Source organism: Carassius carassius, chromosome 46, assembly GCF_963082965.1.
Source record: "Carassius carassius chromosome 46, fCarCar2.1, whole genome shotgun sequence".
Lineage (NCBI taxonomy): Eukaryota > Metazoa > Chordata > Actinopteri > Cypriniformes > Cyprinidae > Carassius > Carassius carassius.
The window spans coordinates 14,685,296-14,712,230 of record NC_081800.1 but is presented as its reverse complement, the minus strand read 5'-3'; the positions used below and the strand labels follow the sequence as shown (position 1 = coordinate 14,712,230).

The 26,935-nt window shown below is 38.7% G+C and overlaps 1 protein-coding gene across 4 annotated transcripts in view; it reads right to left on the bottom strand.

Annotated features, from left to right (window-relative positions):
- The window catches only part of LOC132128969 (arginine-glutamic acid dipeptide repeats protein-like), a 176,654-nt gene that overhangs the window by 60,895 nt on the left and 88,824 nt on the right, over nt 1–26,935 (bottom strand). For all 4 annotated transcript variants that reach the window (XM_059540385.1, XM_059540386.1, XM_059540384.1 and 1 more), the window contains one exon: nt 13,438–13,508. In XM_059540385.1, the coding sequence (XP_059396368.1) occupies nt 13,438–13,508 (71 nt within the window). The remainder of the gene's footprint in view (nt 1–13,437; nt 13,509–26,935) is intronic.

Sequence of the window (26,935 nt, the reverse complement as noted above, 5' to 3'; positions counted from 1 at the left end):
CAGAGATGTTACTAAGGCATCTCCGCCACTCTGAACCGACCTTGGAAAGGGAAAAGGAATAGAAAAAAACAGCAAGATTTGAAAAATGTTTCAAAGCGGTTGCATCCAAACGACAGCAGTTTACCACTGTAGGCGATTCATAAAGATGTCATTGAATGTTTTAGTATCCATTTCAGACGACACAACAATTGCCTCCAATAAATGCAATTAATCTCAGTATTTGCACTATTTTTGTCATTCTAATATATTATTATAATAAGGAAAAACACACTTTGAATGATATTCAGCAACTGAACTCTGGCACAAATATTTATCTTTTACTACACAGACATATAAATAAACTGCCACAGAAGTGTCACAAATCTTAAGGAGCCAGCAAACTAACAGGACTATTTTGCAATGCAATACATGACAACACACATTTTTCAGTCCATTTTGCAAAATAAATATAAATATTTAAATATTATTAACAACGTGTCTGCCAAGGCTTTTCTCCATATCAGCAACCAATCCAGGTGTTGTATTGTGCCTGGCATTCTCTAACATGTGACCAATCGTCCTCAACCTACTGGCTCCCAATACATCAGGCAAGAGGAACAGACAGTTCAAGACCAAAGAGGCAGGAAAAAAACACTTCACCTGTGAGAGCAAAACTGAGGACAGATATTCTGTCAGAGGATCTGATGTTGCTGTGCAGCTAACATATTTCTGAGTGGCAATAGGGACATCGGATAGCATACGTGTCACACCAAGAAAAAAACCCCCAAACAGACAGACTGGGGTCTTAATCTGTCTCTTCTATTCACACACATACACTCTCCATATCACCTTCAAGGCAGGTCTACTCATTAAATCAGCCCATTACATCTTTAGTGATAGTGAGGAGATCTCCTCAACAGCATGGATCAGCCTCGGACATGTGTGTCCAGTGCATTGAGGACATTATAAATGGAGAGCACGGCCTCGTCTTGGAGCATACAGGCACACATTTATCAGTACCACCAGGCAGCGGCAGTCTTTTCAAATAATGAAATTGAGAAAAAAGGAGAAAACAAACATTCTCAACATGTAAGTGTGCAGAAAATGATCTGGTGCTCTTTCTCTATCTCATTACTTTTTCTTAAAGCTATAAAGACCTATTCTGCAACAAATGGCTGAGGCATAACGGCAATCTATAAATGGGATGTTAAGTTCAATAGCCCAAGGTTAGAGGCTGAGAGAGCCAGAGCACTTCATTGCACTCTGCATTGTTCTTTCCAGAGCGCAGATGAGTCTAGTCTTAGTGCATGGCTGCAGCATCAAGTGTTATTTATGAACTTCGTGCTGGCATGAGCGGGATGGTGAAGAGAAAAACTGAAAAATTGCTAATAAAACATTTTCTGTTCATGATAGGAATTCATATCTGGCTTCTACGTTATCTTGCTGCTGCTGAAATCTGCCGCAATTGATTTGTGAATTAATTTTGACAAATAACCAGATCTGGATAATGTGGCTCTTGTGGGTTCAGCTGTGGGACAAAAAGTCAGCAAAGGGGCACCTTTAGGAAATGTGCAGTTACAACAACTAAAGCCCACTCGTACTTGTACTACAAGTAAATTTCAATAGTAGCATAGTAAACTCATTTTGTATATGTGACAGATTTCTAACCATGCATACTCTATACGTTCCATTGTGTTGAAGTGCTTGTGTGAGTGGGTTAAAAGATACACACAAGTCTAGTTTAAACAAGTACAATGACATGTCTTGTTCGGTTAACATATGGAGAGAAATAGCACAGACACTGGACAAACATGACACTTTATATTGCGCTTGTCCCAAGCACCTGTGTTCAAGCAATCAAATAAAGTATGCTGTGTGCATTTTGTTGTAAGAATATACTGTTTTAAATCGAAGATTACTTTAAAATTAAAGCATATTTTAGGTGTAAAAGACAAGTATGTTTACATTAGGCTGTCACTTTTTATTCGATATTCGAATATGCATTCGAACATGACGTGAAATTGAACTATAAATAAAATATCCGTTTTTTAAAATGCCATGTGTAGCGCATTTTTTACAGTCTATGATTAGCCCATTTGTTTTTTTATTTTATTCTTTGCCATCTTATCTAGTAGAGGGCACTCTAGACGTATTGTAGCATAGGCCCATGACCAAATCAAGCGAATAATAGCTAGCTACGGTGTACATTTTAGGACATCCTCAGACCTCAGTCATTAAATGAAAAGGTGTCATGCCTCAGACTAAAAGGCTTCAGTAATCGGACAAAACGGCATCGCACCTCGGGACTGAAAAGCTTCAGGTCTCAGGAAAAACGACGGGTGGTGTCAGGTCTCCCACAATTAGGCATCAGATGACTCAGGTGAAGTATCGTGTTGCCCCGCCCCATGTGACGTCACACGCACGCCGTAAATATAAAACACCAGAACGCGATACTCCGTTTCGTCTGTTGCCTTTTTTTCTGAGTCAGTTTCATCTGATGCCTAATTGAATGAGACCTGAGTGTCTGGCACGTAGATATTCAAATATATTCGAATACATTGCATGATATTCGATATCCGTTTGAATTTAATTTTTCTCAAAAGTGACAGCCCTAGTTTACATGCACTTTAAAGGTTTGATTTCATTCAGACTAAAGCAATAATTCCTGTTAAAAATATAGGCCTAAGACTTAAGACAGATTGAAATCTATTTGATTTTTGTGAAGTCAGATTAACAGACTTAGATAAGTTAATTGTGTCAATTACAAATCATGTAAGGTATATTTAGGCAAATATGTATATAAAACCATGCAGTAACTTGATTATATCAGTGTATATTAATGTAGTTAATAGGGCTGGACCAGAACATTTGATTATTCGAATATTCGTACGGTGGGTTGGCATTCGATTTTAAATTTTGAGATTCAAAATTGTATTATTTTTTTTTAACACCTGGCATTCCCACAAAATGGTATTCATTCACGCTTGAATATAGCAGTTTTTAGACTATCGGGTTGAACGTTTCTAAGGACTGTCAGGTACGGTTACAGCTGTATTTCCATGTGAGCCTGGTACAGCGCGAAAACCACTCTCGGCCCGCTAAGACAACCGTGCTTAGCTGTGCTGTTAAGAGTGCGTGTGTTGTTGTGCTTTTCATAAAGAATACTACTGAATCCACCTTTCAAACATTCATTTTAGTCTTGATTATAGATTTAATTACAACAGACGATTAACTTTTCTTGTAAAAAGTGACACCAAGATTGCAAGTTCTTCGAGATTTCTTCATCATATGAATACCTAATGCATACAGAAAGAAATGGGAATGTGAAGACTGAAGGCAGTGGAATTTCCTATTGCTTTATATTTCCCATCCTCCCCAGGACAGAGCACCCTCCCACTCTCCCTCCAGAGCTTTTTTCCTTCTTCAACGAGAGCTAATTTGCAACATGTGTTTTTTAATGGAGAGAGCCACCCGATGGAAGCATGTGAACTCGATGCCACTGTAAATCTTCACTTCCACTGCTTTTTTTTTTGGCATGTCACACTTTGGACAAGCTGGAAATTACACTCGGTGAGCTGAGAAGCAGTGCCGAGACACTCTAGAAAGGCAGGGAAGAAAGGAAGAAGAAAAGAGACAGATGAGAAGGAAGCAGTGTAAGGTGCTGTGAGTCGGGAGAAAGAGAGAAGACTAGTCGTGTCTGGAAGGGAGGATCCAATTACATGGCAACCAGGCCAAGCACATGTGTTTGGAGAACAGGATTGTTGCAATAAATATTGGCCATGCAAAGACTGTGTAACGCATTTGGCTGATACACAACGTGAAGCAAATTACTTCGAGGCAAATATCAATTACAATATTTTAGTTAACAAAAACAGGTGATCCAACTGGGGAATAAAAATGAGCGTTGTTTGGTGGGGGTGGGGGGGTCAATTCAATTTCATTTATAATGTTTTGGGGGGTAAAAAAAAACCCCCACAAATTTGAAAACATTAAGCCCAATTTTCAATTGTAATTTAAATGCTGAGGAATACATCATTATAATAGCTGTTTTATCACAGCGATTGGGAAAGTGTAAACATTCCCTTCGTGTTGGTATCTTTGTCATTTTTTTTCTCTTTGACATTAAAAAGGATGAGATAGAGAAGCCTGCCTTTCCCTTTTTAAGATGAAACAGTGGGGTTGAATGCCAGGGCTCAGCGTTCCCAGCTTCAGAAGCTAGTAAAGACATCAGAAGAGGGAATTTTCCTATCATGTGCCAAAAAACGGCATTGTGTCTCTGCGGCAGATTCCAGCAATACAAGATGAGGAAAGTGAAATTAACATAGCTGTTCCTCTGAGACTCAAATGATTTCTAATGCATAAAAATACTTGACAAATACCAACCCTGCCACCAGCAAAGCAGCAGTGGTAGTCCTGAAAGGGAAAGCCGTGATAATGAAACGTTGAGAAAGGCTCTGTTTAATAATTTAGTCTCGCCTGTCAAGGATCTGCTATTGATTGTGCTTTCAGGTGTCTTATGAAAATGTTATCTCCAGCCTCGCGGTTCTTCCCAGCTCCATCTGGCAATGTAATCACCACCCCATACACCATTGTTGACCCCACAGACCTCCATTTTGATTTTACCCCTTGTTCTTGCTCTTCTTCCTCCTCCCTCCATCCCTCTTTCTCACCCCCACCCCCGGCCACACAGCTGGTTTCAATAGTAGCATTTACTGAAAGCACATAGCTGTTAAAGGTACAAGAGTGAGAGAAAAAAAGGGAGATGTGATCTCGAAGGGGGAAAAAAACCTTTTCGGGTTGTGTGATAACACAGGTTGACTATTCTCTCTTGCTTTATCTTAATTGGGTATTAGGAATGCAATGGTAAACAAAGCACTGGTATTTCAGTAAAAACTTGAAAAAATTGTAGTTTTTCTTTCTTTTTTGTCTTTTTTTTGCATCAACTTGTTTTTATACATAGTGCATACATAGAAAAAATAATAATACAAAATGAATACAAAATGAAATAAACCAATTATCAGATCTGTGCATTTAATGCTGCCTAATAGATCTGTCTTTTAAGTACTAATTTGAATCAATATAAAAATGTAAAAAGAAAATGTAAATAAATTAAATAACTTTTTTAGCCTGTGGTATTAGAAAAGTAAAATTTTTCTGCTATTGGCATTAACTAGTGAAATTATTATTGTGACAACCTTTAAATGAAGAATCAATCTGAATTTTGTTGGTTTGCCTAAATGGCTTTATTTTGGAAAAAAGCACCAAAAACAAACAGATACAAACAGAGCTTCAATTGGCTTTGGAGAGATGCCCATTTGGAAGCAGTGCAGCATGGGCTATGTGTATTTTTGCACAGTGCTAAGTACCTAATGTCATTACCACCAGCAGCATTAATGCTTCCTTTAGTGGAATTTCAAGTATACAGGAGGGAGAAAAAAAAAGAGCCCCACTTCATTCAAGAACATTAATCAAAACGGCCATTAAGTTGCAGCATTTCAAAGCATATTTACTTACACAGGCCTGATGCTTAAAGTGCTTTACAGTCACGTTTGCCGAAATAAACCACGCTGATAGATAATTTTTGGGGGGAGGGGGTGTTGCAACATCAGAACAATGAAAAGCCAATTCACAAAAAACAATTTGCTCAAAAATATGGCAGGAATTAAAAGAAAGACTATTTGACTACCATTACATGCCCGCAAATTTAAAAAAAAATGCCAATGGTGAAAACGCACGTTTTAGCATGTTGCTCCTTCAGAATTTAGCATTGTGTGTGATGTCATCCTGCTTGCTGGGCAAAAAACGCTCCCTCTCCTACATGGTTCCCTCAGTGCCAACACTCACAGCTAAACCTGTAGCCGCTCTGTATTCCTGCCCTACTCTAAACACGCTACCCTGCAGACAAAGTGCAAGCAGGGATATTTCAATCATGCGCTCCCGAGCAGAGGTGCAGCGCCAGCTCTCTAGCTGCCAGTAGAGCCCGCTGCCAGAGGCGTTTTCAGAGTCGCACACAATAACGGCAGAACAAAAACCTGGGGGCCACTTGTGAGAAACGCACCTTTACATATTTATACATGCAAATGCACCAAATCATTTCAGGGCTGAGCAGGCAGAGTGATGGGCAGGGGGAGGGTTGAACGCGTCAAGTGTAATGCTGAAAGAGATAGAAAACGCAAAGCCATCCCTGTCCACACAGCATCTCTTAATGACTGCAGGCTCCCTGATGGAAAGATGGCAGCGGCTGCCGCTCAGCTCAATAAATATTAACAAGAATTGCGACTGATGGCACTGCTCACTGATCCATAATTGCATTTTAAAATACTGGAGCTTGTGGTGGGAGTGAGTAGGGGATCCTGATGGGGGAGTATGTGTGCATGGAAGCAGCTTTAGGAACTGATGAGGCAACCTATGCACCTCCAGGCCAGATAAGGAATTTCATCAGAGCTGCAGCGGGCATTTAACAGAGACACAGGCCATCATTATACTTTAAGAGACAGTTCACTCAAAAATTTTAATCCGTCATCAGTCAACATTTACTCACCCTCACATTGTTCAAAGCCTGTGTGAATGACCCAGTATTTTTATTTTTTTTTGGCCATACAATGAACCCCGTTTCAGGACCCCATTGACCTTTAATGCATAAAAAAAAAAATTTGAAAATGTGTTGCACAGAAAAAAAATCTCGGAGATTTGGAACAATATGAGGGCAAGTAAATAATGACTTCCATTTTAGGTGAACCATACCTTTAATGTTATTCAGATTGTTCAATCTTTTTCCTAAATGCATTTTTCTATATTTCTCCAGACTAATCATTAACACTCATTTTTGTGGTGCGTGGGCATCCTTACGGGTTGGAGAAATATGCACAAGGGTATTGAGCCCACGCATATCTTCATAAACCCACTTTTATAATCCTTCATGCGTGAATGCACATATATTTGCATCTTCTTGAAAGGGTTTTAATTAAGGCTTTGAGTCACTAACTTTTGAGGGTGCAGAGAGAAGCACAAAAACCATCAGGAGTGAATTACACTGGGAGTTTATTTGCATCCCATGAACGCAGGATCCAATGCATTAGGGAAGGCTGGCAGTGGGCTTATCAAACACTCCAACCACACACCCTAATCAACAATATACGCATTGCCAATAATCAATAGATTTGTTAATTGCCATTTCACAGCTAATGCAGGAGCATGGGTCAATGCTATGTCTATGTATAGCTCGGCTTAAGAGGCAAACAGTGTGTGGAATAATGGGTCTGTAGCAAACTGACAGATAAAACGTTTTGTTTGTGGAGTTTTTACATTTTCAAATTTAATGGGGAAAATCTGTAAAATGGATTTTAAAATGGTACAACGTGTTAAACAGAGCTGATAGTACTACAATAACTGAACATAAATCAAATGAGCTAAAAATAAACACGCAAAAAGTGGGTGATGTATGGAACTGTGAAAAATGGGGGTTCTAATGCTCCAGAATACTGTCAAGACTTCACCAAATTTTCACAATCTCATACTCAAATGGTAAATAGAAAAACAAGATCTTAAGATGTTTGAACAAAAAGACAGTTAAGTGTTAATAGTTGGGTTTCTATCATAATGATGTTACAGGAATTTAAAATAAATAACAAAACCTGTTGTGAAGCATTATGCATAAATATCAGAAAAAAACATCCAAAAATGTAAAGAACGTTTCCATCACCTCAATGCACATTTTCATTAAGGCAAAACTCTATTTTCCTTAAGAAAACACATTTTTATTTAGGCCGAAAATCTACCTCAACCTGAACCTACGAATATTTTTTTGTGTGCATTTATGCAGATTTTATGCAGATTTATGGTTTGTGTGCATATGAAATGCTTCCATTTTTGATTCCAAGTTTATCATTGGATAGTTCATACACAAATGAAAACCATCATGCTTGACACATGTTTTTCCAAACCTGTATGACTTCTTCACCTGCATCAGACAAAAGATATTTGTTTTGTCTTTTTTAATACAATGAATGTCAATGAGGTCTTAATACTGGAAGTTACCAACTCTCATTGTATGGACAAAAACACGGTGAGAGATTTAAAATATATATATATCTTATGTCCCACAAAAGTCAGTCAGTCGTGCAAGTTTGGAATGACATGCAGGTGAGTAAATGACAGGCAAAAATTCTAAACTGTATATAAAGAAAGTCAGATGGATACTCAGCAAAGAACAATATTTCTTCCTGCTGTGCATCATTGGAAATCATGAGTTCTTTTGATAATTGTATTGTACATCACACCTAATTAAATGTCCATAAGCACCAATACAGCGAGAAGAGCAGGGCATTTCTGCCTGCGGCGGAGCCCCCAGAGGCAAGCAGCAATCACTCCATTAGAGTGAATACTGAGCTGGCCTGAGCTGGCCAATATCAGCAAATTAGTTTAGCCACGAGGATGGGGGAAGGGTGCCACGGCAAAACACACCGACAACCGTGTCAGTAATGGGGCATATGCAGCCGGCCCAAATTAACAGGAGGACCAAGTGAGGGAGGCAGGCAGAGACAAAGAGGGTAGAGCTGGAGACTGTGATTGACTCGAGGATAAAGGCTTCTGCTGTTTATGATCGATTCGGTGCTGAATTGTCTTTGTGTCTAAGAAACCCGAGAGAGATCTTTCTCTTCCTGTCTCACCTCTTCTCTTCAAAGCCAACAACATCTCAAGGCTCTGTCTCCAGCCAATAGTGTGTCAACAAAACTTGATGCATAGCTGCTTTTCCTATTAGCAACAGATACTTAACGGAATGTGTTACCCTCGTCACATTAATACAGTGTATGTCTTTTGCACAGCACTAATGGGCTGAGGCCATAAAATAAATACACAGAGGCTGTCCACATCCTTGAAATCAGTATGCACTGCTGGCTTTTAGACACAAAAAAGTGCTGGGCTAACAGCGGCCTATTATAACACCTGAGCTGAAGCAAAGCCCTGTGTTGTAGGAGATACAAGTACAAGTACATCTCCTTTCTACTTGAGAGAAATACATAAATCTTTAAAACTATGTAGGATAGAGTTTGAACATTTTAAAAGAGAAATAAAATCGGACACTGGTATCATAAATTTTGCATAAAAATATTATTCTGGTCCAGCTATCACAGTGATCACACTTCTTTTAAGCGATGTTAGATCTGGAAGTATTTTCCCCATTCATATCTCTGTATATTTTACTTTTCATCTATACACTGAAAAGAGTTGTCCTTCTTAATACTTGTGGAAAATGATATTTTCTTTAATGAACAGTAAGTTTAATGAAACAGCCTTTTTGACAAATCTTTGCAACAACATAAATGTTTCACTAAACAAATGAGGCATGTGTGTGCGCAAACAAGCAAAAAAGTGGCCAATGCTCTTTAAACTGAAAGGCAGAGCTTGTGTGTGTAAGAGTTGGCGAGATGAACAGAAGACATACATACAGCAGCAACTTGCTATATTCCCCACCCCCATTTTCCTCTGTTAATTATCTTTTAAACTGTCTTTATCACAGAAATGTTTACACAAGCTGAGGGGAGTTTGAAATAGTGTGACTGTGCACGCTCACAAACAAGGGTGGAGGCACCTGTCTTTGTATATCTTTGAGCTCGTTTAAGCAGGAAGCTCATTCAGAATATAAATATAACTGATGGGGAAAAGGAAAAGGATGAGTGAAAAGCATGTCAATTAACTGTCTAATTTGACTGAGTAAAGGGCGGAAACATCTCTGTGACAGTGTGAAGATCTGTGAATGTGTGTGCATCAACATACAAGCCATACACACCGGCCAACCGCACACACAAAAAGATCTCATCGCTAAAAGTGGGCAGAGGGATTGATTGCAGCATGCAGGTTTTCTCTGTGGTGCTAACTGGATTCCCAGGTCATTAAATAAAGTGCACAGGGTGATGTTGTTCAACCCTTAAGACTAGAGGAGAACAATATTAATGAGGTTATTTTGCCCAAAGCAAGGCAATTTCCTCACCTTACGGCAGAAGAGGGTCACTGAGAGAGAGGCTCACGTGATGCTGCATGAAACAGAAGCTCTCAAAAGCACGCTAGCAAAATACGACAAAATCCTGTCCTCCAGAGAGCCATGATAGTTATGCATGTAATGAATTCACTTTATTATGTAGAAACACTCTGTAAATCCAGTAAAACTGGAACCTTTCCGATATCCTAATTTACCGTTATGGCCCACTATCCCGGTTCTGCCCTGCTCAATACAAGTGAATGAATCAAGCTAGCGTTAAAAGCTAAGAAAGGGTGAGAATGTATAAGAAGGGACATCAATGGAGGGGGGGGGGGGGGGGGGGGGGGGGGGGGGTTTGTGGAGTGGGGTCAGGGCAATTGACCTCAAGGTTTTTCCACCATTTCAGTGGAAATAAAAAGAGAGAGCTGACAGCAGTATTTAGAGGTGAGCATCTGAGCTGTAGCAGCAAACCCATTACACTCGTTTCAAATGAGCTGAACAATCCAACAGTTATGAAACACTCATATTCCACATGTTGGGGGAAAAAAAACTAGTGTACTTAATAGGAATGGCCAAACGAAATTTTTCAAAACTAGATGATTTGTGTTGCCTAAACGACTAATTGACTCAATAGTTCTCAATGTATAAATAAAAATAATTAAGAGCTGAAACAATTTAAATCGATTATTAAAATATTTGTCAACTAATTTAGACATCTTTTAGTTGCTAAATAACTTATTTGCTGTAAGCGGCTCATTTCGAGCATATTTTAAATCTGCAGTGACCAAAGTGTGGCAGTAATGAGCCACCAGAGGTTTTACTCAGCCAGTACAGCTGGAGAAGTAGCAAATAGCCAATAGCTGGCCTTGTTTTATGTCACGTGCTTCCCGAACAGCATCTCTGCAGCATTCAGCGAGATGGCGGAGGCAGGCAGCAGTGGAGTAAGCTTGAGAAAGAAAAAGAAAAAAGTGGAAGATAAAACTAATCGAATGAAGTCATCCAAAGTTTGGGAGTACTTTACTTTGAGCCTTCAAAAAAGAAGAGTATCCTGTAAACTCTGCACTACTGAACTGTTTAACTGTTTAAGACTTTTATTTGTGCAGATTCTCCAGTACAATGTTGTTTGCAAATGTTTAGTCATAAAAGCTGATAACATTGCTTTTTAACAATTAACATTTAAAGCTTTACAAACATGTTGTGTGATCAGTTTGTTGTTTACCAGCTCATAATTCATTCAATTTTATTCTTATTCTTCGTGAAAATATTTTCTGAAAGATTCCTTAAGCTTTGTTTGGGATGCTAAACTACTTTAGGAGCCCTAAGAACTGCCATGGTGAAAACATTATTTGAAAACTCCTTGTGAAATTTGCTAGAGTACATATGGGTCAGTGTTTCATTGCAGAAGAGTTCGACAAAGGATTACGAACACATAAAACACAACTGACATGATATGACAATGCAAAATGGTTAAAATCTCTAAAAAGTCTATGTTGAATGATAAAGACCATTTATTAATAATTTACTTGGGGAAAAATGGGCAAAACTAAAATATAAGTACATAAACCGATTAATCGTAAAAATAATCGACAGGTTAATTGATTATGAGAATAATCGTTAGTTGCAGCCCTAAAAATTAATAATCATATACATAATTACACACACACACAATATATATATATATATATATATATATATATACAATATATACAACTAAATATTAGAATAAAATGTATTTGATATAGAAAAAAGTATATACATTTTTTTTATTTAGTTTAAAAAAAAAAGGTTTTATCTAGCTCATCATATAAACATCACACACACATAACATATATTTAATAAACATCTTAAAATATTAGTTGTCTTCACTAATCGACTAGCCAGCAACAAGGGACAGGGGTAGCTGCAGGTTGGAATAATGGGCGAGGAAAAAGTTGGCATGTCGACAGGTGAATGCTACAACAGAAACTATTCCCTAACCAATTAGAAAGACCTTTATCCATGCCCCCTACCTTTTGGCACACCCTAATCTTTCACCACGCCCACTGCTCTAGCCTGCAGTTATTCCTACTTGAACAATTCGACAACTGACAGCTGACTCAATGTCCATCATGACCCATGCCATGCCTAAAAATTACATGGCAAACCTCTATCCAATCCACTTCACGGCCAACAATATTGGATGAGCATTGACTAAGTAGATGGATTAAGGTGGTACCAGATATAAAGTAAGGCCATTGAAGCCTTTTCTTCTCCTCTGATATTTACAGCCATCAGACAAAGACCCCTAGATCTGCAATTAAGATGAAGATAATCATGAACCATACTATATGTTATTCTTGGCAAGAGCAAGATTCTGCTGCCCTCAGCACTCCTCAAAGCAATCCGATTACAGGTTGCTTTGATGCCTGTGCTCTGGCATGCACTCCTCAACCTACCCTCCCTTCCTCTGCACATCTTTCTCAGTCATCCAGCCAGCCCTGAACACCCCACCCCCTCCCCACTCCCATCAGCACCTTGGATGTTCAGTACCATTAACAAAGCCTCATGGGTCTTCCTCCACACACTCACTGGGGGCTGGGGGGAGGGGATTTGCTGAAGGACCTCTCGGCTAATTGTCTCCTGCTGAGGGGAAGTAGCCATCAGAAAAGCCATAATGTGCTTATTTGCTTGTGACATAACGTTATCTCAACATAGCAACCATCGAATGTGGCACCCATGGAGAAAAAAAACGCAGCTGTCTGTGGCTGCTGGAAGAAATAAATCAGGGAAATATATTGGCTTAATAAAGCAGATTGAATGTGAGATGTGGTTTTGCTCTCTGATCAACGTGTCCTTTGAAGATTCAAGCTTTTTAAGTAGCTGATTAATAATCTATATAAAAAGTGTCAGCGAGGAGCGGATCAAGTGGCGAAAACTACAATCTGCAAAAGGAGTTTGTCTTTTGCTTTCTCTAACTTTTTTTAATTGATCAATTAATGGCATGTAAAACAAAGCTGGCGCTACAACGTAAACGTGTGAGCAAGACGAGGCTTTGTAGAGAATATCTGGCGCTCCGCTTCAGACAAGCTAATTAAACTTGTAAATCTCAGTGTGTTGCAGGCTGACTTTCCTATAAGAATAAAAAACACCAGCATTAAAAGTAGGAAAAGCCAACTGTCAGCACATTTAATTTCCAGAAAACACCCATAAGCCTGGTTAAACAAGCGTATAGGAAAATCTGAAGGTATGAAACTTAATTTCCAACACTGTAGCAACATTGCTCCTGGACATCAACTGCATAACTGGCTATTCCACTGCAACCTTGTACTGATATGAATCAAGGCAATTACCCACATCAAACCCTTGTGTTTGATCCTGCTTTTGATGCATAGAATAAGATATTGAATGAAACACAATGGCAACACTGTTAAATAAGGGCTGTTGGCGAGCGAGCCCTGATTTGGACAGATGAATGGAATGAAAAAGCCAAGTCTACTCACCAGCTTGAAGTCCTGAATGCTACAGATGAAGTAGGGTGTGTTCGGCCGTCGGCTCTCTATATACACACAATCTGTGAAGAAGATAAACAAGAGTGTTACTATCATCATTTAGACCGTCAAATAGGATGATCTCAATTATCTTAATTTCTCAAACCTGCACTAAATCAGTTTCCCTTTGTAAAACACAACTGAAATGTGAGTAATAGGATTAAAAGGGCTTTTGGACGCAGGACAGCCGACCCTTTCCAGAACAAACACCAAGGGGAGTCTGAGAAAGATGGTCAGTATTGTTCCAGCAAAATTACTTGACTGCAGGGGTTTGTGTAACAAAGGAAACACAATAAATGAACACAGGAGACAATGTGAAGCTGATATGATGCAGAACGTATACTAAACTATGCAAAAATTACATTACTTTTCCTCCTCTGAAGTGAGGCTAAGCAGAGGGCCTCTGTGTTTAAATTAAATGTGACTGGTGGTATGGCCAGGTCACGAACCTTCATCTTCTTAACAAAAACATTCACACTGTACAGCCCTCCAACAAGAGAAAGAAGCTTTAGCTAAGTAGACACACATACACGCACACATACTTCCTTCCTCTGCGGTCAATCTGCCAAACATTTGTAGAGTGCGGGGGATGAAAAGATCACCCTCTTGTTCCAACCGCTTCTCCGCAGAGAGACAATCTGAGGCGCTCTTGAAATGGAAAATACTTCAGTGCCGTGCTGCACCGACATCAAAATTATTGTGAGTTATGTGGGGGGGAACGATGTCTTTTGAAAGAAAGAGAGTGTTTAGAGTTGTTTGCTAGATAGGAATCTTATAAACATGAATGATCCTCCAGTTTGAAGACAAGCATTCTTTGATAGTTCAAATGTGTTGCGAACACAAAGAGGGCTGTGCTCGGCTGCTTGGATCACCCTCTGTGATCCTCCAAGGTGCCAGCCATTGCTCCATTCAAAACACTCATTACATTACACTGCTATTTCACACTACAAAACTATTTAACATCAGCACCCAAACCAGAATTTGTGTTACCAAGACCTGTGCCGTTCAGCTTAAGATGAGGTGACAGGGTTGCTGTGGTTTCAATTCAACATGAATTTAAAGTAAATACGGCCGGTTTTGAAAGACATTTATAGTGCCAAATTCATTCGTTCACATTATTCAACAATAAAAAAAAAGCATCTCCTTATAATCTTTCATCAAAATGCAAGAACTTGCACCGCCTCTTAAATGACTTTCCTTATTTGATGGCATCACCTTTGGCAAGTCGGTCTATAAGATAATGTTAAGTCTGACTAAATTTTTGTTGGGACCTTCCACTTTTCACAATCCAATCAACTTCCAGGTCTTACCTTTCATTTTTTTCATATTGTCTCGAAAGTTACTGTACAAAAGTAAAACGGCTGGCAAATGCCATTTCATGTTCGGTTTAACCGACAAATAATTAAGGCCTAAAGGCCTAGGTGATGTCATCAGAAAAGGAAAGTCATTTCAGAGGGAAAGCAAGTTATTACATTCATTTTCTGATGAAATCACTATTAGATAATGTTAACAAATAACCAAGTAGCTATTTTGCATTCAAGTCTGACCAAATTCAGGTTGGATCTTTTCACGATTCAATCAACTCTCAAGGCTCACCTTTTTTATAATTCTCACTGAAAATAGTTCGTCAAAAAAGTTGCTACAAAAATAAATCTGATAAAAAAAAATGCCATTTCATGTTAACTTAGACCTGCAAATAAATTAGGGAATTTAAAAGCACAGATCAAACAGCATTCAGGCCTTAAAAATCATTAATTAATATATAAAAACTAGGGCTGGGCGAGTTAACGTCTTATTATCGTGTTCACACATTAACGCCGACAATTATTTTATCGCATGTAACGCATGCATTTTTATTATTATGAAAATCCGTTGCTCACTAGCTCTGAGTACAGATATAGACAAATCATGGGTCACATGGGGATGCTCCCGATCAAATTATATAGGCTAAGCAACAGCATTCACAAACCACTGTCTACTGTTATTTTTAACACAAAAGACTGCAACAAGCTCGTAATCATGACTTTATAAGTTGGAAATCGTCCCCTTGGAATTATAAGGTTCTATCTGCATTCCGGGTAGTTTTGAGATATTGAGCTTCAAAGTTTTTGCATTCCATTCAACTGTGTAGATAGAACCTTATTGTTTTTTAAATAAAAATCCCATAATGTATACAACAACAAAAAATCTATAACAATGTAAATAAGTTGTCACAGAATAACAATATGGGAATAACTCAATTTTTACAAATGTCAGATAGAACCTTATAATTCCAAGGGGACGAAATAGAAAGTTACCGATAGCACGTGAAGACCGCAAAGCAGCGCTCTCACTCAACACAGTGGAGTGAATTGTTTTGTTAACTTTGTGGTTTATTTTGAGTCATATATACACCTCTCTCTCACAATATATTGCTTTACACCTCTATCGCTTTTTGCTGCTCAGAAATATTCACGCAATCATGCACTCCGGCGCAGTTAGCGCTCACACTCACTGATCTATGTATAACTGAACCTCGCTCTTGCCCATCTCTTCCAACCGTGCCAGGGACTGCTAAACGGAGCGATCACACTAGTCAAACGAACCAGGCTTTGGGGGTCAAACGCACTCCATCACGGTTAAGATTAATAAGGGTGTGCTCCAGGGATGGAAATTAACTTTTTTGTCCACCGGCCACTGTGGCAGGTGGATTTCAAAATCTACCAGCCACTCAATGTTTTTACCAGCCACTTTCATGTTTTTAACAGACAATGTGTAACTGCATGTGAAAATTAATACTAAAAGATCTACAATACTTAAGCAGTTTATTTAATCTCAAGTCTCAATGAAATACTGACATTTTCTCTTTCAGTGACGCTCAAAAATGCTGCCTATCTACGCAGCTTACTAGGTTTTGAAACAGCCGACTCTTGCTGAAGAAGCTCATTCTCTCAACTCCGTAGCTCAACAGGATGATACACAGTGTTTTTAATACATCGTTTTTAAGCGTTTTTACGCCAGAGCTGTCAAACATGTGTAGAGATACAATGTTGTTTCTACATAACACCTTACAACCCTCTACGGACACCTTGGCAATTGAATCGCCATTGTCTAGTAATTATTTTAGTTTACTCACCAGTCAGTCAAGCTTTATAATAATCAAGTATCATTTAAGAATAGAACTTTAGTAATTAGAAGTAAACTTGATAACCATGTTTGAATGCTTATTAGTCATTTTAACTGAACATTTTAACTGGACAGGTGGTGGTGCTTTTTTGGTCATTCAGTGTTTTTGTAAAAAAAAAAAATTTTTTTTTAAAAAAACCTTACAAAAATCCTGATAAGATAATAATAATACGATTCCTACTAATAAAAACTATAAAACACACTAAGGATTACTAAGGATTAATGAGCTGCTGGATTCATGAATATTAATTAGGTTTTGTGTGTTCCCTCGAACTGATTTGCTGATTGGTACATTATACAGGTGCGTTGCTGATCCATTGAGGAAAAAAAAGCACAGATCGTCTGAGGGAGAGTCAGATGGTTTTCGCGAGTGAAAATATCTGTGCTAAACTTAGCCTCCAACTAACACACTGTCGAGTAAAATCAGAGAATTTATTAGCCATTGGCTAATATTAGACATCATTTAGTAGCCAGAAGGAAGATTTAGTCACATATGAGAGTGATTTACTCGCAATGTAGAGGGTTGACTTACTAGCCACAGAGCTAACTTCTGAAAAAGTACTTGAAGACTGGAAATAAAATGCATCCCCCGGACAGCAGTTATTAGACACGCGAACGATAATACTGACGGTTAGTTAGTTTGCTTATTATGCTGTTAAAAACAATAAGATAAACTGTCCATATAATCTAAAACGTTGCAGAATACTGGAGGAAAATGAACTTACCGAGGTTTGACTGAGACGTGACAGTATGCGGAAACTAGTTCACGATAACAAATTCAACTCTTCACGCGATCTTGTAGATCATGAGCGCGTGCTATAAAACGAACTGTAAATAACCAACAAATATATCACTTCGCCAGCGGCACTAACTTCAGCTGCAAACACTGTACTGGAAACAACGCCAGCCTTTTGAGCCCGGTTTACTTTTGAGCCTTTCTCCACAGAGCTGCTTCGGATGATATTACACTTTATTGCGTGTTGTACACACACCAGGGATAAAAATTAACTTTTTTTTGTCCACCGGCCTGGTGAAACAGTATGCTATTGTTATTTACCCGCCACGGTGGCTGGTAGGTGAAGCGAGTTTACCCGCCACAACGCAAAATCACCCGCAATTGTCTGGTGACGGGTGCTAATTTCCATCCCTGGTGTGCTCACATTAGGCAATCTCCTGCATTCCACATACGTGAGTCTCTACCCGCTCATCAAATGTTGTCCCGCACCGCACTCTGCTGCGATGGGTCCTGCGATCGTGCAAGTCATTAAATAAAAAATGCCTGTTATAATGTTATGATCGAGGCTCTGGAGTCTGAGCATAACTTGTTTTTCTATAACTATAAAATATTTTCTATAAAAACGTTAATGTCCTGGCAGTGACAAATAGCTTGTTTTATATTTAATTTAATTACATTAATGTTATAAAATGAGATTTAGGCTACAATAAATATGCAGTTTAATAATCTGATTACAAATTTTAATCGTTGCCTAGCACTAATAAAAACATCTAAAATCACTACCAAGGAAATGGCAAAACAGAAAGTTAAAAAGTGGCTTATCAGAAAACAGATTAAGAGTCATAACAGATTCCTGGATCCAAGATTCATCCACACTTCCAGGCATGTAAACAAAGGTCATACTGCACGTTATAAAACCAGCTATGCATTAACAAGGGCAACTTCACCATCTTGTCTTCAGCTCACTAAATCCATAAGCAACACCAGTGTGCGTTGATGATGGGGTCGAGCCTCGCAGTTACCCAGCAGCCATGTCTAAACACACAGCTCCTGGAGTGTGGCACAAACACACTCTCACACCACGGCGAGGATAGCAGCCTGTCCATGCCTGTGTGTGTGTGTGCCATTGCTTTAAGCACAGATTTGGAGATGTTAGAAGTCTTAGTGCCTCTAAAACTGCATGGAGATAAATGTTTATCTAAACGCTTCAGTATTCCAGGGATGAATTCACGTAGCATGGGCAGAGGAGGCTAAAAGCTTCTACTAACAAAAGGAGAGTGACTCCGCTCCAGCCCTCTTAGTGCACATCATGTTTTATTTATTTGTTTTGCCTGGTGCTGTTATTGATTCCGTTGCGTTTATCAATGCAGCAGACAGAATAAAGATATTTAATAGGCTGAGCACAGTGTAAACCATTCGGGGTGGGGTGTTAAAAATACAGAGGGGGCCATTTTGAGTGGGTTGCATGTGTGACAGGAAAGGATTGTTATCAGCACAGGGTTTTCTAAGGCTGCGTTAGTGGGGTGGGCTGAGCTCTGCCTGTCTGTTTCTACCGGAGCTCACCCTCTCATTTACAAGATAATGTAAGTGAATATATCCATCAGCGCCATTACTGACCGTCTTCACCAGAGTGGGAGGGGAGGTTGGAGAACAAAAGAGACAAATCTCAATGAAATGAGATGACATGTTTCAGAACGTCCCAGGCGGTGTTGAGAGGGATTTACCTTTGAGAATTGGGGTTTATAGTCTCTTAACCCGGCTGGTAGATTCATTTAAGAGGAAATGGATTCCCTACATACTGAAAAAGAAATAGATATCCGTGCTGTGAGCCGTAAGGAAAATACTGAGGTACAAAGGTATGGTGTGTAATGCTTCCTGAGGTAAATTAAGCTGTAAATGTGACTTCAGCCAATTTCTGGGCAATAAAGCTAAAAGAAAATCAATATTTTGCAGTATTTATGCATTTCTCTCTTTCTCTCCATATATACTCACCTAAAGGATTATTAGGAACACCATACTAATATGGTGTTTGACCCCCTTTCGCCTTCAGAACTGCCTTAATTCTATGTGGCATTGATTCAACAAGGTGCTGAAAGCATTCTTTAGAAATGTTGGTCCATATTGATAGGATAGCATCTTGCAGTTGATGGAGATTTGTGGGATGCACATCCAGGGCACGAAGCTCCCGTTCCACCACATCCCAAAGATGCTCTATTGGTTTGAGATCTGGTGACTTTGGGGGCCATTTTAGTACAGTGAACTCATTGTCATGTTCAAGAAACCAATTTGAAATGATTCGAGCTTTGTGACATTGTGCATTATCCTGCTGGAAGTAGCCATCAGAGGATGGGTACATGGTGGTCATAAAGGGATGGACATGGTCAGAAACAATGCTCAGGTAGCCCGTGGCATTTAAACGATGCCCAATTGGCACTAAGGGGGCTAAAGTGTGCCAAGAAAACATCCCCCAAACCATTACACCACCACCAGCAGCCTGCACAGTCGTGACAAGGCATGATGGATCCATGTTCTCATTCTGTTTACGCCAAATTCTGACTCTACCATCTGAATGTCCCAATAGAAATCGAGACTCATCAGACCAGCGAACATTTTTCCAGTCTTCAACTGTCCAATTTTGGTGAGCAAATTGTGCAAAATACCCGGTGGGTTCTTCTCCTGTTGTAGCCCATCCGCCTCAAGGTTGTGCGTGTTGTGACTTCACAGATGTCCAGGACCACACCTCTAAATGGATTAAAGCAACTGCCATGTGATTGGTTGATTAGATAATTGCATTAATGAGAAATTGAACAGGTGTTCCTAATAATCCTTTAGGTGAGTGTGTGTGTATATATATATACACATATACATACATAAATATATATATATATACATAAATACATATATATACATATACATATATATACATATATATATATATACATATATATACATATATATACATATATATATATATATATACATATATATATATATATATATACATATATATATATATATACATATATATATATATATATATATATATATATATATATATACACATATATATATATATATATATATATATACATACATATATATATATATATATATATACATACATATATATATATAATTTGTTTGGTGTGTTCCACTCGTCGGCTCTTGTCGGGCTCACATCGGTGGCAGTTTACCCGATTCAACATGCTGAATCGGCCTCGGAGACATCAGGGTTGTCGGCGAGAGTGAGCGCTCTGATTGGATGTTCAGTTTAGTGAACGAGTCAGTGACCGAGAATTAAAGCAAAAGTGATGAAAACAAGCATGTGAATGAAGCCGGTACAGAAAAGGCTTGTGCGTGTTGTGGCTTCACAAATGCTTTGCACCAACAACCATGCCACGTTCAAAATTGCTTAAATCACCTTTCTTTCCCATTCTGACATTCAGTTTGGAGTTCAGGAGATTGCCTTGACCAGGACCACACCCCTAAATGCATTGAAGCAACTGCCATGTGATTGGTTGATTAGATAATTGCATTAATGAGAAATTGAACAGGTGTACCTAATAATCCTTTAGGTGAGGTGTGTGTGTGTGTATATATATATATATATATATATATATATATATATATATATATATATATATATATATATATATATATATATATATAAAATTTGTGAGTGAAATCCAGTCATTTCAAACAGAATCGGTGTAATCGAGAATTTCATGAAATTCAGGATGAGAGATTTTGCCTTGCAGATTTCGCACCGGGGTCAAATTGGACACAAAAAGCTGCTTAGTTTGGAATTTAATTGTATAATCTGTGCTTCACACAACACCACACTACTGAACCTTTATGTGACTGCACTGTAACACTGCATTTGCCATTTAAGTTTAAATTAGAGATGTTATTAATTGCACTTTTTGTCATTTTCTAATGCAATAAGATATGAAATGTTGGCTAAATAAAAAAGCAACTGTAATATGCGACAAAAAACATTGCTAATATTCGAGTCTAGATGAACAAAGTCTGCAAAAACTAGAAATGTAGGTTTAAAACAATCCAAAAGGGTTTTCCCACTCATCTGAGAAACTCATTTACAAATAAAAGGTCCTCAGGAAATAAACTGCGTTTAATTTTTTACAGTATTGATGGTGCTTGCTGACCGTGGAGAAGCTGTAATTTACACTGTACTCTTTGAAAGCAGACTATTAAGACTCAAATCTGTTCAGCTGCTTTCCAGCCATTTTGTGCTCTTAGAGAAGCCCCTCTCCATCAGAGACTGAGCAGACAGAGAAAAAAGGGAAAGAGACTGAGAGAAGAAGAGAGTGAGAGGGGCATCTGGGGGAGGGGTGTATGGGATTTGAGGGGATGTGTGCTGTTCTAGGGGCTTTGTGGCCTCCCAAATGCCTCCCACAGGCCACAGCTATCTCTCTCTCAGTCTCTTTACTGGACTCTCTCGTTCTCTCTTTAGTGGCCTGAGGAGAACAGAAGGGTGGGGGCTTTGCAAACAGCAGATCCATTATCGACCACTCTGCTGTAGCAGCCTGGCCTCATCCTTAGATTGAGATTTATTGAGGTGAAGAAATAGCCCATCACACGCAGAGATGCCCTCACACATACAACGACAAAACACCCGAGCGGATGTTGGAAGTTGATCTGCTTGCAGCTATTATTTCTTAATGTATTGTCACTCATCACTTAGCAACATGAATATTCATGTGGAAAGGGAAGAGGGGTAGCACTCATTCAATCCTCCTCCGCCGAAGCTTATTTTTCACTCAGCCATTCTTCTAAAGTTGTGAAGCGCGGCTAATTTAAACACACCTTTACCAATGAAAGAGGCCTTCCGTACATTCCGTTCCAATTCAGTTGCTGTTTTAATCCACTCTGCCTCCAAGGAGGAATGCTGAGACACAAAAAAGCTAAAGCAAAAATTTTATATTTCACAGGCTCCCAGCTGTTACCTTTAAGAGAGGGACAGTGTTACTGTTGAGAAAAGCCTTTGGCTAGGAGACTTCTTGGCTCAGCGCATCATTGTAAATGCATCATTGCCTACGGCGAGCAACAGACGGGATAGTTTGTTTGGTGTGTTCCACTGGTCGGCTCTTGTCGGGCTCACATCGGTGGCAGTTTACCCGATTCAACATGCTGAATCGGCCTCGGAGACATCAGGGTCGTCGTCGAGAGTGAGAGCTCTGATTGGATGTTCAGTTTAGTGAACGAGTCAGTGACCGAGAATTAAAGCAAAAGTGATGAAAACAAGCATGTGAATGAAGCGGTACAGAGAAGATTGTTTAAATGTTATGTAATCTTTCACAATCATTCTAATATGCTAATGTTTTAAGAACAACATGAGCTGCTTTAAATGATTGAAGTTATCAATGTTATTGATAGTCAAAAAGGTAAGCAAGCACTGCTTTGTTTACCTTTGGTACATCTGTGTTTATCTCATACATCTTTGTTTCAGTTTCTTCTTTTGAATGACGAATATATACTACCGTATTTTCAGGACTATAAGTCACACTTTTTTTCCATAGTTTGGCTGGTCCTGCGACTTATAGTCAGGTGCGACTTATCAAAATTAATTTGACATGAACCAAGAGAAATGAACTAACAGAAAACATTACCGTCTACAGCCGCGAGATGGCATTCTATGCTGCCAGAGATGCTGCTCAGTGCTCCTGTAGTCTACACTAAGCAGCATATAGCGCCTTCTCGCGGCTGTAGACGGTAATGTTTTCTCTTGGTTCTTGGGTCTAAATAAATGCGACTTATAGTCCGGTGCGACTTATATATGTTTTTTTTCCTCGTCATGGCGTGTATTTGGACTGATGCGACTTATACTCAGGTGCGACTTATAGTCCGAAAAATACGGTATTAATAGCTGCTGATATGAACAGATTGTTCCTCTCACACATGCGCAGAAGGCACATGTTAAGTCTGATTTATACCTCTGCATCGGACCCACGCCGTAGGCTATGCGTCAGTTTTCATTTATACTTCTGCATCGTTGTCCACGTAGACTTGCAGTACACATGCTAACCACTAGTTTGCAGTGTCCAAGGTCATGTGGCTGGTGTAACCCGCAGTACCACAAAAAATGCTGAAGAAGATGCGGCTCTTTGGAGAAGCATTAAAGCCGTGACGGCAGCAATATCAAATAATTATCGAAATATCAAAATCATTATTTAAAACCACAAAAGGAGACAACAACGGAACAAGAGAAGATGGCATTCTTTCCTTCTCCACAAGGAAATGTACCACAGCAGATCGATATTGTTTGTTGCGTACAACTACTGATAAATAATGCTATGTGGTATAATAAACAATAAGACACTTGTTTCTGCTTTGTTTTATTTTAGATAAGAAAGTGTTACATTAAAATACATTAAAGTGCACATAAACACACACAAAACTCAAGTAAATACTGAGGGAGGGGTTCTAGCAGACCAATCACAGCGCTTGCGGTCTGCATAGATTTGACACGGTTTTAGATTTTTGGAGGAGTGCACATAAGGCTACGGCGTAAGGTAGTGCGTCTACATGTAGGCTACAGCGTAGGTCCAAAACAGAAGTATAAATCAGCCTTTAGTTTGAGTCGGCTGCAATCTGTGCAGTAGTGTTGTCACGGTACCAAAATTTCAGTATTCGGTACCGATACCAGTGAAAATCCACGGTTCTCGGTACCAATTTCGGAATCAAAGCAAAACACAAAAATATGCTAATTAAAAAAAAAAACTTTTTAGCACTAAAAATAGAACCAATGCCATTCTTTATACTTATTTACAATTGTGTTTAAAGTTTTTCTACAAGTTATATAATTATGAAAAACAGTAAACAAGTTTCACCCAAATTTTATTTGTCTTTTAATTTATGAAATTTAAACACATTTTATTTCTGGTAAAGGGATTTTCTATTAAAATTAAAACATGGAAGAAATAGTGATTTATTTCTTAAAAAAATAATAATAGTAATATTTCTAGCACTATGCCTTTATGTAAAAATTAACTTTTAGGCCTAATGAATGCATATTTGTCATTTTAACTGAACTTAAGACTGGTGGTGATGCTTAAGATATTTTTGGTCATTGATGGTTTCTGTAAAAAAAAAGTAGTAATAGATCATATTAATTATTATTAAAAGATAATACTACTTCTAATTCTACTATAATACTAATGTATATCCAATGCACTATGAATTGATGAGCTGCTGGGTTCATGAATATTAAATCACGTTGTCTGCGTTCGGTCAAACTGATTTGCTGAAATCAAAACAGGGATGGTACTAAATCAGCGCCAGCCAATGAAATTGCCATTTGTGCATTAGCTCCGCCCACTACCGGAGAAACCGGTATGTCTTCTGCTTGTTCAAAAATGAATATGAATAATTCTAAATAAAACTCCATTACAGGAAAAGACAATAAAGAATAGTTTACATATAGCGTGTCGATTCAACGTGGTAAGACTCTCGCTCTCTCTCTCTTTTGCATGTATGAGAAACTGAAAAGATCGCTTGATGGAGAGAGAACTCTGAAGCTCAGATGCTGAAATTAATGCAAGCGTCATGTGCTTCAGTCTATGTAGTAAACAAACCCGCACTTCTCTGCCATTCATTAATTCACACAGAGACGCGCAGAACACGGATTCATATTTCAAGCAACATTTGCGGCTTAACATTTACAGATACTGGTCCATATGGAGATTTGATTTGATTAATTTATGCTAACTGACAAATTCCATGACTGTCCATATTAAAATGTAAGTTTCATTTTCATGACTGGATTTTGAGATTCCGTCCTTGTTTTCTGTTTCGCGGAAATCATAGCGCTGAACCGGGTACTTAAAGAAACCTGGTACCGTCACATTTAAAAAATTTTAGTACCGACTTGGTACCGAAGTACCGGGTCTTTTGACAACACTACTGTGCAGTGTGAAGCGAGGCGACAACATCATCGGCTTTTGTTGCCGTTAGTTCTTTGAAGTAGGCTTGCTGTGTCCTTGCCTTTAAACGCAGACGGCCACTGTGGTCATCCTTCAACATGCTTATCTTGAAATTAAAGTAGCCAGAGGAATGCAATAACTAATCAATAGGGGGTTCAGACCAGGTGCTGACTTCACACTCCACATGTCGCATTCACAACCCTCTCTTCCTACATGAACGACAAGCGACAAAGCTTCAACCTGCACTGCTAATGTCACATCATACTGGGAAGTACTTCAGCACAGGTGCTTCAGCTGGCACCAATGCCCCGTGTCAGGAGGAACATGCCGTTCTTAACCCTGCTCATCCAATTTACACTGCTGCTCATTTCCTTCGCCTTGAGACCTGCAGCTTCAAACATACACACACACACACTTATTCTGCTCTTCTCTCATATGTCAAGCTTGCAATTTTTTGCCTCATCTCATAGCAAGAGATTAATACCTCTGGTCTGAATTAGATCAAACCTGTGCCCTCAAAGTAGCAGGCAGAAAAAAGCTAACTCCCTCTGGGCCGGGAACAGAAGCCGTTTGACGAGTGTGGTACAATTGGTCTGTAGCAGCTTTTTAATTTGTAATTGGCAGGTGGTTCGATTTCTCAAAAGACTTTACAGTCTCTCTGTCATACAATGCTACACAAAGGGAAATTTCAGAACAGATCAGGTTCTTTTATTTCCAGCTATCGGCTTGGTAGGGATTTCTCTGCACACTGTTTGAAACATTGTGAAGGAAGAATATTGGTGACACTTTAAGCCTTTTATTTTGGGAAGAATTAAACCTAAATGGGGGCTTAAAAAGAAGAAACAAACAAACGCATCTAAAAACATGACCATTTGTATATCTTTACCTAAGTGCATTTTGTTTCACACTGTGTCATGATGCTGAGTTAGCTAATCATTCATTTACATGTAGAACTATTAAAATGCACAGAAACAAAACACTCATTGGAAAGATCAGACATAGGGACAAGCAGATATTTAAATTGTTTCTGATACGACAAGTCACTTTTTCCATGTTATGCAGATAGCTAATGAATAGATATTAAAGTTATATATATATATATATATATATATATACACATATATATATATATATATATATATAAGTATTATATATTAAAATATAAATATGCAATTTTTATATATTAAAATACAATCAGTTGTTTTAAACGCTACAGATACATTAGATTATGACAAAAAAATAACCTAACATAAGAAATGCGGATGTACAAATAAATATAAAAAAAAAATTCAATAAATAAAAGTGACAAGATGGTTCTGAGGCATCATGCATCAGACAGGGTAACAAACTAAAATATCTTTTTGGCACAAGAACCCATAACATGAGCGACCCTCAGAAAAAAAAATGCTTCATGAGTGTAAAATGTGTCCCTTTTGATTGAAGGCATTTAATGATTTGATTTAGACAGCAAAGCTTCTGTTGTCCCCTTCGAGACGTGGACCCGAGGGTCTCCTTGTCACCTGCTCTGCCGCCGCTTGCTTTTCATCCCCCATCTCTCTTTCTGTCCGTCTAAATCTTGAGACAGCTGGAAGCAGAGTGGAAGACA